At 59.1% G+C, this 12,369-nt stretch overlaps 1 protein-coding gene across 1 annotated transcript in view; it reads left to right on the top strand.

Moving 5' to 3' along the window:
* SRRM3 (serine/arginine repetitive matrix 3) overlaps positions 1-8,683 on the top strand; it is a 54,883-nt gene extending 46,200 nt beyond the window's left edge. Inside the window, exons 12-15 of the mRNA XM_074345899.1 lie at positions 4,023-4,381; positions 4,975-5,199; positions 5,287-5,424; positions 7,189-8,683. Of these exons, the coding sequence (XP_074202000.1) occupies positions 4,023-4,381; positions 4,975-5,199; positions 5,287-5,424; positions 7,189-7,414 (948 nt within the window). The 3' untranslated portion in view covers positions 7,415-8,683. The remainder of the gene's footprint in view (positions 1-4,022; positions 4,382-4,974; positions 5,200-5,286; positions 5,425-7,188) is intronic.
* The last annotated feature ends 3,686 nt before the right edge of the window (positions 8,684-12,369 follow it).

The following is a 12,369-nucleotide window of genomic DNA, read 5'->3' as shown; positions in this document are numbered from 1 at the left end:
GCAGGGCTCAGAGGCAGGTGAGGTCCCTCATTCACTCACTGATTCACTCACTCATTTTTTCATGCACACACTAGATGAGCGTGTGCTGGCTCAGAGTGCCAGCCCCCATCTGGGTGTCCCTGCCAGTGGAGAGGCAGGCAGGCCTGTGTTCACGGCCCCCACCTGCAAGGCTGAAGGACTGACAAAGATCGCCCAGGACAATGAGAGGGAAAAAGTTGAACCATGGATGGGGAGCTCCTGCTGGTGATGGTAGCCCTGGCCCTGGCACAGCCTGGCGCAGTCCATACAGGAGGAAGGAACAAGGGTCTGTGTGATGGTAGAAGGGCACACTCAACTCAGGGTGAGGATCAGAAGAAGGCTTCCTGGAGGTGGTGACCTTGAGCTAGAATAGAGGAGTAACAGACATTAGCCAGGCTAGCGTGGGGCAGGAGAGGAGAAGAGGCCAGAGGGATGGGAATCACAAAGAGCAGGCTTCTGGAGGAGATGTTTGGAGGCTCCTGGCCACCACAGTCCTGTCCAGCTAGGAAGTGCCATGGTGTCTAGGCCTGGGTCTCCCTCAGTCCCTGGGAAGAATGAGACCCAAACTGAGGATGAGGTTCACACTTTGGCAGGATCATGGTGACCCTTTGTCCTGGGCTTCTGGAGGGATGGGTGGATAAGGGTGAGATTGGCTCTAGAAGTCTCCCCAGGGAGGTGCTATCTGCCACCCTACCCAGCAGAGCCTTCCTCCCATCCTCCTCCTTCCTGGCCCTTGGGAGACACCTCACAGAGCCCCAGGCCTTCCTGCACTGCTCTGGCCCTGCTCACCTTTAAGGGGACCATAAGTCAGTTGTCTTCTGAAAAGAACCTCTCAACCCCTGTACAGGCCCACCCAGCCATGACCCAGTTATCCCCCATTTTACCAATGGGGAAACTGAGGCTCCCAGAGTTGGTCAGTTCCTTCAGGTCTCACAGCAAACTCATATCAGAGCTGATCCCAGGGTGTTCCACTTTACCAATTACTCTCTTGGGCTCTGGCAGCCATTTGGCTTGAAGGAGGTGAGAGGGAAATGAGAAAGAGCTTGACTTCAAGACATGCCAGGCAGGAAGCACCCAGATCAGCACAGGGGGTCTGGCCTGGGGGCTTGGACTTCTAGGGTTGGGGGCAGCAACATGAGGCTGGTGGACATCCACCAAACACAGATGAGACTGTTGTTCTTAATACTCTCAGCCCACTCCCAGCCCAACAGTGGGAAGTGGAGAGGACCCTGCTGTGTCTATGGGAAGGCACATGGTGACCTTCACCACTGGCCTCTTCCCTGGAATCAGAAGCAGTTGGCTCAGATCCAGGTTCCGGGCTGGAGCCAGGATTCACATCCAAGTCCTGATTCCCAAGTTTAGTATTCTGCCCACTTGCCTTGCTGACTGCTGACCAAAGTCACAAGCAAAGGCTTCTTAAAGGCAAGGTCCAGCATGTCCTTGGGTATGGGCTACTGTGTGTTGGCTCCGGACCTCCCATCCCCGCAGATGGTATCCGTCCACTTTACACTCTTTGACAACCCAGGGCATAGGAAAGACATTAGAAATCTGAGGCTCCTGGAGACTTCTTTCTCATTTATCTCTTCTGTAGGGAAAAGAATGCTGGATGATAGAACCTATTTCGGGGGGCTTGGGAGCTGTGAGGCACTGGCCACCTACTGGGGTGGAGGTATGTGATAGGGGAGCCATGGGTCTCCTGGTGATGTCTACTGAGAATGGATTGCCATTTCTCTGAGAGCGGCCATGGCTGAACAGCCCAGCCTCCATCTCTCTTAGCAGAGGTGAGTTGGTCCAGATCAGGAAGGTCAGAGTGCTCAGAGGGTCACGTCAGTACCCAATGATATCCATTTTGCTTACCTATGCCTGCCTCTGCCCCAAACAGAAACACCAGGCTCTCCCAGGTCTTCATGGCCCGTTTGGCTCTGAGCAGCTGCTCTCACCGCTATGGCTGGTGCTTATTGGCTGCTGCAGCCAGCAATCATAAGCTAGCTGTGCCTTGCTCACTCTCACCCCACCATGGGGCTGACTTCTTCCTCTACCTCATGCCCTGGCTGGATCCAGCTTGTACAGAGAGGTCTGGGCACCACCCCACCCCAGGAGGAAGCACCTGGGGCCATGCCAAGGAAGCCACGCCCCTTCCAGTCCTGGGCAGCAAGGTACCCTGAGGCATGGCAGCTGGTTTTGCTTTCTCCTCCTGCCAAAAGAGCTTGGTCCAGATCCTGCCTCTTTTCTAGGACTCCCTGGTTTGGCCCTGGCCCTAGCAAGGGCATTTCTTCTTTCCTCAGCAAACCCCATTGAGGCCCTACTAGATGCCAAGTACTATGATAAAAACAGGTTACTGAGTCAACTCCAACACCAAATCGGCCCTGGAGGTGTTCAAAGTCAAGTTGGTGCTGGTGACGGGGGGGGGGGGGGGGGGGTGAGGAGGGGTTAAGGGACAGACTTACAGACAGATAAGTGCTATCAACTGTTAGTGGATAGAAACCCAAGGACAGGAGGAAGGGTCAGTTCTGTGGAGGGAGGGGGATTGAGAGGGTGGTCAGGAGATCCTGGAATATTTGCTCTGGAAGGGACATCAGAAAGCAAAGCCCAACCCTCTCATTTTGTGGATGCGGAAACTGAGGCCCAGAATGGGGAAGTAACTTGGCAAGGGTCACTCAGTGAGGCAGTGGCAGGCTCTCAGACCCCTAGTTCCCAGCCAGGGCCCTTTTGATGGTACCAGGTGCCCTTTCTGGTTTTCTGTATCCCCATCCTTGTGTACTGACTCCACTTTTGGAAAAACATTCGACATCTCTATCCAGCGGTCACCAAGAGGTGACTGCTCAGGCCCGAGGAGCCGGGCGCTGCCCATCCTTCCTCCAGAGGCAGCGTGGCCTCCTCGGCCTGGAATGGGGTGGTTACGTTTTTCTCTCTCTCTCTCTATCTCTCTTGCATTTTTGTGAATCTAATGATGAACTTACGCTACCACACTTTTCCCTTCTCTTACACACCTTACCTACTAAAGGAGGAAGTGCCACTTTATTGGTAAGTGGACGTTAACCAAGAGGGACTTAAAAAATCAGAACTTTAAAAAAAAAAAGAAAAGAAAAGAAAAAGAAAAAGAAAAGAGAGAAACAGAAAGACAGTCGGGTGCTACTGACAGCTCCACAGGTCTCTGCAGGGCCGGAAAACAAAGAAAGAAAAAATGTTAACAGAAAAATGTCAGTTCCCCAGGAGTTCAGACATTGTTTTTGATTTTGGTATCTAATGACATTTGTGGATTTTGTTTTTTTATTTCTGTTTTTTCTCCCTATCTTCGGTTCAGTTTTGAGTTCAGTTGTCCTGCCCCGCCCCACCCCCCTCTGTGTGCCGTGTGCCCCCTCCATCCCCTCACCCACCCCCACGCGCTGGGGGGCCTGGCCTGGTAGGCTGGCCCTGGCCCGGCCTCCCGGTGCCCGCCCTCTCTCTTCTCTCTGCCGGGATCCTCCGTCCCGTCGAGGGGGCGCAAAACCAGCCCCCGTGCCCGTTCTGGATCCCCTCCCTGTCAGCCCCCTACCCCCACCGCTCCGTCCCTCTTGTGTTTTGCATGCCTTGAACCTTGCATGAGCTGCACTGTTGAGGCCAGAAGGTGGACACTCAGGAGAGGCAGAGGCAGGGCAGGCGCGGGGAACCGTGTGTGCGATGCTCCGGGACTGGCAGCCCCTGGCCTGGGCCCGGTGAAAGCCCCCTCTCCTTCTCTCCCCCCCACCCCACCCGCCCGCTCTCTCACCCTGGATCTCTCGCTCCTTCTCTTGATCTGTCCTCTCTCTCTGTCTCTCCTCCTTTCCTCCGTCTCCGCTTTTTCCCTCTGCTTCTCTAACCTTTCCCTGTCTCTTTCCTCTCTGTCTGCTCTGCCTCTGCCTCTCCCTCTCTGGATTCTCCGCCTCTGTCTCTCCCCGTCTCTGCCCCGTCTCTCCTCGCCTCTGTCGCCCTCTCCGTGTCCCTCTCCACCCCCTCCGTGCCCTCTCTGCCTCTCTCCCCGTCAGAAGCCCAGCTCGCCCTCGCCCAGGGCCCGCGACCAGGCGGAGGCCGGCGCAGCCACGCCGCCCGCGCAAGGGAAGGAGAGCCCGAGCCCGCGCTCGGCGCCGTCGTCGCAGGGCAGAGGAGGCCGCGCAGCGGGCGGGGCGGCCAGGCGGCGACGGCGGCGGCGGCGACGGCGGCGGCGCTCGCGGTCCTCGGCGTCCGCGCCCCGCCGCAGGGGCCGCCGGCGCGTCCGGCCCGCGCCGCCCCGGGGCTCGTCGCGCTCGCTCAGCAGGGCCCGCTCCAGCAGCGACTCGGGCGGCGGCGCCCCCGGCCCCGGGCCCGAGCCCAGCTCCGAGCGAGGCCACGGCGGACATGGGAAACGGTGAGTGGATTCGACCCCAGGGAGCCGCGTGTCTCGGACCCGCACGGGGCTCCCCTCCACGCACTAAGCACTGTCTCCTCCCACCCACCCCCCACTCCCCGCACCGATCCCTCTCTCCTCCCTGCTCATTCTCACTCCCCGCGCACTGACCTCCGGGTCACTGACCCTCCCCCGCCACCACTCCGCAGAGCAATCCCCGCACTACCCCCTGCTAACATCCAGATCCTCCTTCCACGACGGCGCACCCTCCTCCCTCACTTGCCCCACACTCCCTGATCACTTTCCCTCGGCAGCCCGGATCGGCCTCTTCCTCACGGATTCCTCTCCGCCTACCAGCGCCCCCTTCCCTCCTCCGGGAACCTCTCTCCCACCCAACACACACCACGTCCTCCCCATCACTAACCCTGCCCCTGCTCGATCCACTGCCCTAAAGAACCCCTTCCCCTCCCGAGTCCTTTCCTCTCCACTGGGCCCACTCTCTCCCTTCGCGAGCCCTTACCTGTCAGCCAGCACCCCTACCGTCTCCCTTCGCGCCCCTCCCTGGCGCCCACTTTCTCCCAGCTGAGCCCTCTGTCGCCGTGCCCTTCCTCCAGGGCCAAGGAGCGGCCCCCGCGCGCCCGGCTTGCCAGCACCTCCCCGTCCCCGGGCGCGCACGGCAGGCACGGCGGCCCGGAGGGGAAGAGCTCGTCGCGCAGCCCGGGCCCACACCCGCGCTCGTGGAGCTCCAGCCGCTCGCCTTCCAAATCCCGCTCGCGCTCAGCGGAGAAAAGGACCCGCAGCCCCAGCCGCTCGCCGTCGCCCAAGAAAACCGTGGGCCGGTAAGTGCGGGCCCAGGGGTGGCGGCCGCGGCGGGACCGGGCGGGCCGGCCGCGCCGTGTCGCTCACCTCGGACCGGGGCCCCGCAGGGACAAGGACGGCGAGGGCCGCGCGAGGCACGCCGAGGCCGAGGCTGCCCGCGCCCGGCGCCGCTCCCGCAGCTACTCGCCCATCCGCAAGCGGCGCCGGGACTCGCCCAGCTTCATGGAGCCACGGCGCATCACCAGGTACGGAGGGGCCTGGCCCGAGGGGCAGGGACCTCGGGGGCCCTCGACGGACTGAACCTGCTCCGTCCGGGGAGGGGAGGGCCCTGAAGAAGAGGAGGTAGGGGTTCAGGGAAGGGAAGAGAGCTCTCAGGCTAGGGCTGAGGTGCTGGGGAAGAGTTGGGACCAGAGAGACAGGTGCAGGCTCACTGAGTGGAGGGAGGCCTCCAGAAGGGAAGGGTCTTGAAGGCCATGGAGGGGAGGGGCCGTGTTCTTGGGTCTGGGTACACCAGCAGACAAGGTGTTCAGCTCTGGAAGATTCCAGCCATCCCTCTTGGAGCCCCTCCCTCCTTCATCCCTCCCCACATTCATCTCCTGGCAATGATGTCTCCTTTTCTCCTTCATCTCAAGGTCCAGTCTGCTGAGTGGCCTGTGGCCAGCCTGGGGGCCAGGTGGACCCCCTTTCCACAGGCTGCAGGGGAGATGCCCATGTGAGCTGACTGGCTCTGTTCAGCTGTCAGTCTTTCTGCCTCTCCTTTTCTCACTAACCTCTCTGCTCCCTTCCCAGCCCCCTGGGAAACTTGGAGGAGGGGGCACCCCCAGTCTGGTCTCTGGGGCAGCTGTGGGGGGAACCAGCCCCTCCCACTTTGCCCACACAGTTGGCCAGACTCAAGGGTCTGGGCCTAGGTCTCTAGGTGAGATGACTGTCTGCATTTGTGGAGATCACCCTGAAGCCCTAGACCCCTGACAGGGGTTAGAGGGCCACAGACAAAATTCTGAGCCCAGCTCTGCCTCAGACTTGCTGGGCAGCCTTGGGATATCAGTGTGCCTCTCTGAGTCTCGGTTCTCACGTCCAAAAAATAAGCAGGGCTCCTTGAGCATCTTTTCAGCTCTAACCTGGTCTGATTCTCAAACCAGCCCTTACTAATCCTTGATGATCCAGATGTCCCTGAGGGAGAAGGGGGCACTGGCCCCAGAGCTAGAGGCCAGAACACCAGAGGCTTAAGGCTTGCCCTCAGACACCCCCATATGCAGGGGGTCCTAAGATGGCCGGACCTCCACACCTTCCACCTGGCACTCACCTCAGTCCCCCTCCCAGGGAGCCTCCTCCTCCTCCCACTAATGTGCACCTGTTTCCCTCCTCAGAATTAACCCCACGTGATGGGGACACTGTTGCCCCCTTAACTCTCTTTTCTTTTCTCTGGGTCACAGTCTCCTGGCTTCAAACTAACTCCAGGCCGGAGGGAGGTAGCTGAGTAAGGAGTGGGGCAGGGCCGGTGGGATTGGGCCAGGCCTTGGGCAGGGGCAGCAGTGGCCAGGGGGCTCCTTCTTGTTCCCTCCGAGTGACCTGAAAACCAAAATCCTCCATTCTGTGGGGAACAAAGAAGAAGGACTGGGCCATACTGACAAATCTTCCCATGCACAGAAGCCACTTGGCTTAGCTTGGCTAATGTGAGTTGTCTATATTTGTAAGTTTCATTTATTCAACAAATACTGAGCACCCGCTCCAGTCAGGTAGACACTTGGTCCCCTTTCCCTGCAGACAAGTGAGGGAAAAACAAAGTGATCACATGAAATTGGCAAGTAACCACTGTGTGTCCAATCTTGCTGGGGCAGGGCGGGGGGTAGGGCGGAGGCAGGGAGAATTCCAAGGCCAAGTCTCAAGGGAAACTGAGGCAGGGAAGCCCTGGCCACTGCTGGGGAGGGGCTCCAGGCCTGATTGAGGGCCCAGAACTGGCAGAGCTCAGGGCCCTGGATGGCCTGTAATCGGCTTTTCCCTCCCGGCAGTGCCCGAAAGCGTCCCATCCCCTACTACCGGCCCAGCCCCTCATCCTCCTCCAGCTGCCTGAGCAGTGACTACTCAAGCCGGAGCCCCAGCCGCAGCCCCAGCCCCGGCCACAGCCACGGAAGCTACAGCAGCCGCAGTCGGACCCGCAGCCGCACGCGCAGCCCCTCTCGGACCCCCAGTCCCAGCTACCACAGCCGGAGTAGCTCAGAGAGTGGGGGCTTCTGAGCCCAGCAGACCCAGCTTCATGCTCTCAACACAGGGAGCAGCAAGGGGTCAGGCCCCAGGGCCCGTGGGGGGCCTGCACCCCACTGCTACAAAGAGGTCCTGGGGCCAGAGAAGACCTTGGGGATGGATGCCCTGCAGACATGGAGGGACTGGATTCTGCTGCTTCTAGAGGGTCCCCACCCCCACCTCCTGCCTAACCACCATGTCCAGGGAACAAAGAGCCGTTCTGAACACAGGGATCACCCTGCCCTCCTTCCTGCTTGATGCCAGCTCACCAGGCTGGGGACCTCAGCTCAGTGGACCCAAGGATCCTTTGAAGGTGCCAGACCTAGGAGCCTCCCCTGCCACTCCAGAAGACCCTCAGCTCTTATCTGTCACCGGGTGGACATGGAGGTGGGACAGCAAGCAGGAGCTAAGTCAGACAGAAGGAAGGATGGCCTAACCCTTGGCACACACCATCCAGGCTGGGGAACTACTCCCTTCTGAGCTGGCAGCAGGAGGACCCTGGCTGAGGGCTGAAGGCTGGCCCCACAGCCTCCCCAAAGCCCTCCCCTAGCCCAGGAGTGCCCAGACTCAGTGGGCCCCTAAGCCTCAGCTTGAGGGTCTGGGAGCTCACCCATGGTCCCACCTATCCAAGCCAGGCTTTCCCCTCCTCACCGCATGCCCTGGGTCAAGGCCATGCCAGCAGGCCTTCTGCATGACAAGAGGGGGGACATACAGACCACAACAGCATCTGACCCTGAGATCAAAAGGGGTTGGGGTCAGGAAGTGGAAGAGAGAAGGAGTAGGTGGAAGAGGAGCCTGTGAGGGGGCAAAGCAATGCAGTCAATGACTGAGAGGGCCTCAGTGTCCCAGTGTGCCCAGTGGCTGGGACATGGGCCAGATGGCAGCAGGCAGAGGAGAGCATGTGCTTCCGGGCCTGCACAAAGGAGCAGGGGGCCCAAGGCAGTACTTCCTCCTCTCCCAGAGAGGGGTGCTACAGCTCTTTGAAGAAAGGGTAGTATCTAGACTGAGGCCCTTGGCCTGGGTTAAGGATGGGGAAGCAGTGGTCCCCAGCCCTCTTCTGCTGCTCCCAGCCCCCTCCTCCTGGGGCCCTCAGGGATCTCATGAAGTCTTCCTTGGCCCGACAGGGCAGATACCCTGGGCTCCGGTTGGGGGAGGGGTCTGGGGTCTGATCCGGGTTCCTCCCTCTCAATTTCCCCCTCCTCCGCGGTGCGGATAAAAATTGGACTCTAATAAAACACTTGGTGCCCGGACGGCAGGTGGTGAGACCAGGCCTCTGTGGATTTGGGCACCTGGGGAGTGTGGGGAGGACAGGGGGTCCTGGGGTCCTTCCCTTTGAGAAATGAGGGGGGCTCAGACTCCTGGGGACCCAGGATAAGAGCTGGCACCAAGGAACCAGGGCCTAGCATGCCCACCTGCTGCCTCCACTCATGAGTCTGCAAAGCCTGCAGCTCAGCTCAATGGGAAGAAAAACAGGGACCCAAAAAGACCTTCCACCCAGCCTGGAGGCCCTGTGGCCTTGAATATCCCCATCCGCCAACCCTCACACATGGTCTCGCTTCAGCAGTGGACGGGGCCGGGACAGGCCCACGTGCAGGACCCTCCCTAAAGGTTAAGTGGCTAGAACACAGCTTGGAGCAACACTGGCTGTGAAGCCAGGATCCACAGGGGACCGGGAGGATGCCGAAAGGGGATGCTGTCCTCAGAGTGCTTGGCACAGGGCCTGGCACAGCATGAGCCGTCCATAAGTGGCCACTTAAGGAAAACACTGTGTATCCAGCCCTGGCGGGTGTTAGAATGGGGATTGGAAAGGGAGACCTTAACGTGGTGTTTTTTTTTTAATAGCTACTCACGTATTTCTTTCCTTTATATAGATCTACACACACATCCTCCCCTTCCTTCTCCTTCTGCTCTTCCTTCTTTTCCTAGAGTGATAGATTTTAACCTACTTTAAATCAACTGCTCTTGGGGAATCTGACGAAGGTTGGGAGCCCTTTCCCGAGAAGAAGGCGCATAAGCCCACACTCTGCAGGCAACTTCAGATCTCACAGACACTCTGCCATTCTTTAGGGCCCCACAGGTTGAGAACCCTGGTCCACCTCTGCTGAGAAGGCAGCTGACTAATCATGGCTCTGGTCTGCATGAGCCGAGACATAGGAGACGTCCTTGGTCTGGTCTGGGCCCCAGAGCAGGGGAGCTGAACTCTGAAGCACACAGTTGTGTCAACACACGACCCTCTCTTTAGCTTTTGCTCAGACTGGAAGGGGCACCGGAGGAGGCCTTTGGTGGCTCTGTTTCTGATCTGAGGAAGCTGTTCAAAGACACACCAGGGATCTCTTTAACCCTTTATACAGGTTCAGCAAAACTCAGTCTGAGGCAAGGGTTGGGGCTACAGGGAAAGCAGACTTGGCCCCATTCTGGACATGCCACCTCTTGGTGGGGGTGGGGCATGTAACATGCCTGAAGGTGGGCATAAAAGTTCAGCCTGTCTCCCACTGAGCCCAACCCTGCCCCTCCCTGCTTCCCCCATTGCCTTCCCTCACTGCCCAGCCTGACTGCCTTCCTCATCCCTCATCAGCATCCCACAGCCAGGCCGTGCCCACCTTTTCTGCCCCACCCCCACTCCTAGCCTCTCACCTGGACTGCTCCCCCCATGCTCACCTCCTCACTAGCTGGCCTGACTGAGCCAGGCCCCCTCCAGCCCATCCCAACCGTACCTAAAATGCAAATCTGACCATTCACTCGCTCATTCCATACATGCTTATTAATCACCTACTAAGCGCCACATCCAGTTCCTGGCTCTGAGGACACAGTACTGAATTAATGAAACAGAACTCCTTGCCCTGTAGATCCTGTGACCGTGCCCACCAGTCACGGGCTTGGAAGGCATCCAAATGGCTCCACCTGGAATTGCTTCCTGCCGCCCTCTAGCCTCCACTCCTACCACTGTCCTGGACTCCAGCTGACCCTCCTCGCTGGGCCCCCCTCGGCCCCGTGCACACCCTCTCCACACCCACAGGTTCCCATGAGCTCATGGTTTGAGGCCCAGCTCAGCTGCCTCCTACTCTAGGGAGCCTTCCTGAGCCCCAGCTGCAGTGGCCACTCCCGCTTCTGGGTTCCTCCAGCTCTGGGTCTGTTCCTGCCTTTTTAGGGCTCCAAGCTCTTGATCCAGTTATTTGTTGGCATGTCTCTCTCTCCCTAAATCTGTGAGCTTCTGGAGATCAGGCCATGCCTTCTTGTTGCTGCATACCCAAAACAGGCCCCCTGGAAATGTTTGTTGACTGAGTAAAGGAGTGAAGAGGGGAACCAGGGAATGAGCAGTTCCAGGGACCATCAGGGCTGAGACCAAAGGCAAGCGTGGTGGCGGCAGGAAGACCCTAGAGGGCGACAGAGAGAGAGGAAAAACTGCGGCTTGGCAGCTCGCCAGAAGGAATACAAAACAGGCCTGGACAGAGAGAGATCCCTGGGAAGGGGGCGGGGGCGGTGTCCATGTCATACTGCAAGCCCTGAAGCTCACGTTCTTGGCACCTTCCTGGATACTTGGTGTCTGTTCCCTGAGAAAGACAGGGAGGGTACCAGGCCCATCCCTCCCACAGACGGAGGATTCAGCTGGAACTCTTCTGTTCTGTACCTTGGGAAAATGGAAAAACACTGCCAGGAAGGCAGGCAGGGAAACAGGAAACTCCAATTTTACATCAGGTAGCAAGGAGGGGGAGATGGGGGCCAGGGTGGAGGAACCTTAGTAAGATGTGGTGTTTGGGTATCGTATGTCCTCTCCTGGTCTCTCTCTCTCCACTTTTGGAGCCTTGGGGACCCCTCTGTCTTTCCTCTCCCAACAAACACAGTAGCCGGGAGGCTGGACAAAGCTTTCCTGTGCCCTGACATATTCGTCCCCTTTCCTTAATCGGTTTCCCAGACCCAGGATAGCAAGTCACAGTGCACATGCCCAATCTGGGGGTCCCAGCTGGCATTCCCCATCCCCTGTCTCTCTGAGATGCTCTTGGAAGCCCCCTGGCCTCCCATAGGCCTCTCTCAGCTGAGGGCATATTCAGCAAACTGGCCCTATCACCAGGCACCTGCCTTTCCTTCTCCAGGCCCCTCTCCACCTGAGAAAGGCTCTCAGGACACCCAGGATGAGGGCGCTCCAGCCACAGGGCCTCCCACCTCCACGGGCACCACAAGGGATGCCATCACCTCCACGTCCTCCTTTACCCTCAGCTTCCACTCACCATAAACACATCCCAGGAGGGGGTGCTGGGGGCTGGGAGGGGGAGCGTGGAGGAGAAACTGTTGATTCACCAACGCTGGAAGGCGTCTTCGAGAACATCCAGTCCGATGTTCTCATGGTACAGATGAAGCAAATGAGTCACAGAGACCGGCCGCTGGCCAAGGTCACAGTCAGAGACATGTAGGTCCCCAGACTCTTAAGCTAGACAGATTCTTTTTGTTGGACAGTGGGGCGGGAGGTCCGGGAGGATGGGTCCACAGCTCTCCCACCTGGCCCATCCTTGCCTGCCTTCAGCAGTGATAGGGATGTGGTGACCCCAAGGCCAGCCAGAAGCCAGAGGCCTAGGGGATGAGCAGGCTAGAGACAGGTTTTCAGAAATGGACTCCCAGAGGGGCAGTGTCTAGACGCTTCCAGAAGGACCCAGTGCCCCCAGCCCCCATGCGCTCTAATTACGGCTGCCCACATCTTTAGCTCCCAGCAGGCCCAGCAACTGGCAATCCATCAGCTGTCAGGCCTCTCCCGGGAGCTCCAGCAGCTGCCTGAAGACTCTCGTGCTTTCTCTGAGGCTGGGCCAGGGAGGGAGGGGCTGGTGCCGCCGCAATTGGCAAAGACCTGCCAAGGGAGTGGCTAATGTGGCCAAGGCCTTGGGCACAGGGCTAGGCAGGAGGCTGGGAGGCTGGTCTCAGGGCTGCTGCAGAGTACTCCAGACTTTGAGGCTAGGGGT

The sequence above is a fragment of the Camelus bactrianus genome, chromosome 18, assembly GCF_048773025.1.
Source record: "Camelus bactrianus isolate YW-2024 breed Bactrian camel chromosome 18, ASM4877302v1, whole genome shotgun sequence".
In the NCBI taxonomy this organism is placed as follows: domain Eukaryota; kingdom Metazoa; phylum Chordata; class Mammalia; order Artiodactyla; family Camelidae; genus Camelus; species Camelus bactrianus.
This window is presented reverse-complemented; position numbering and strand designations above follow the sequence as displayed.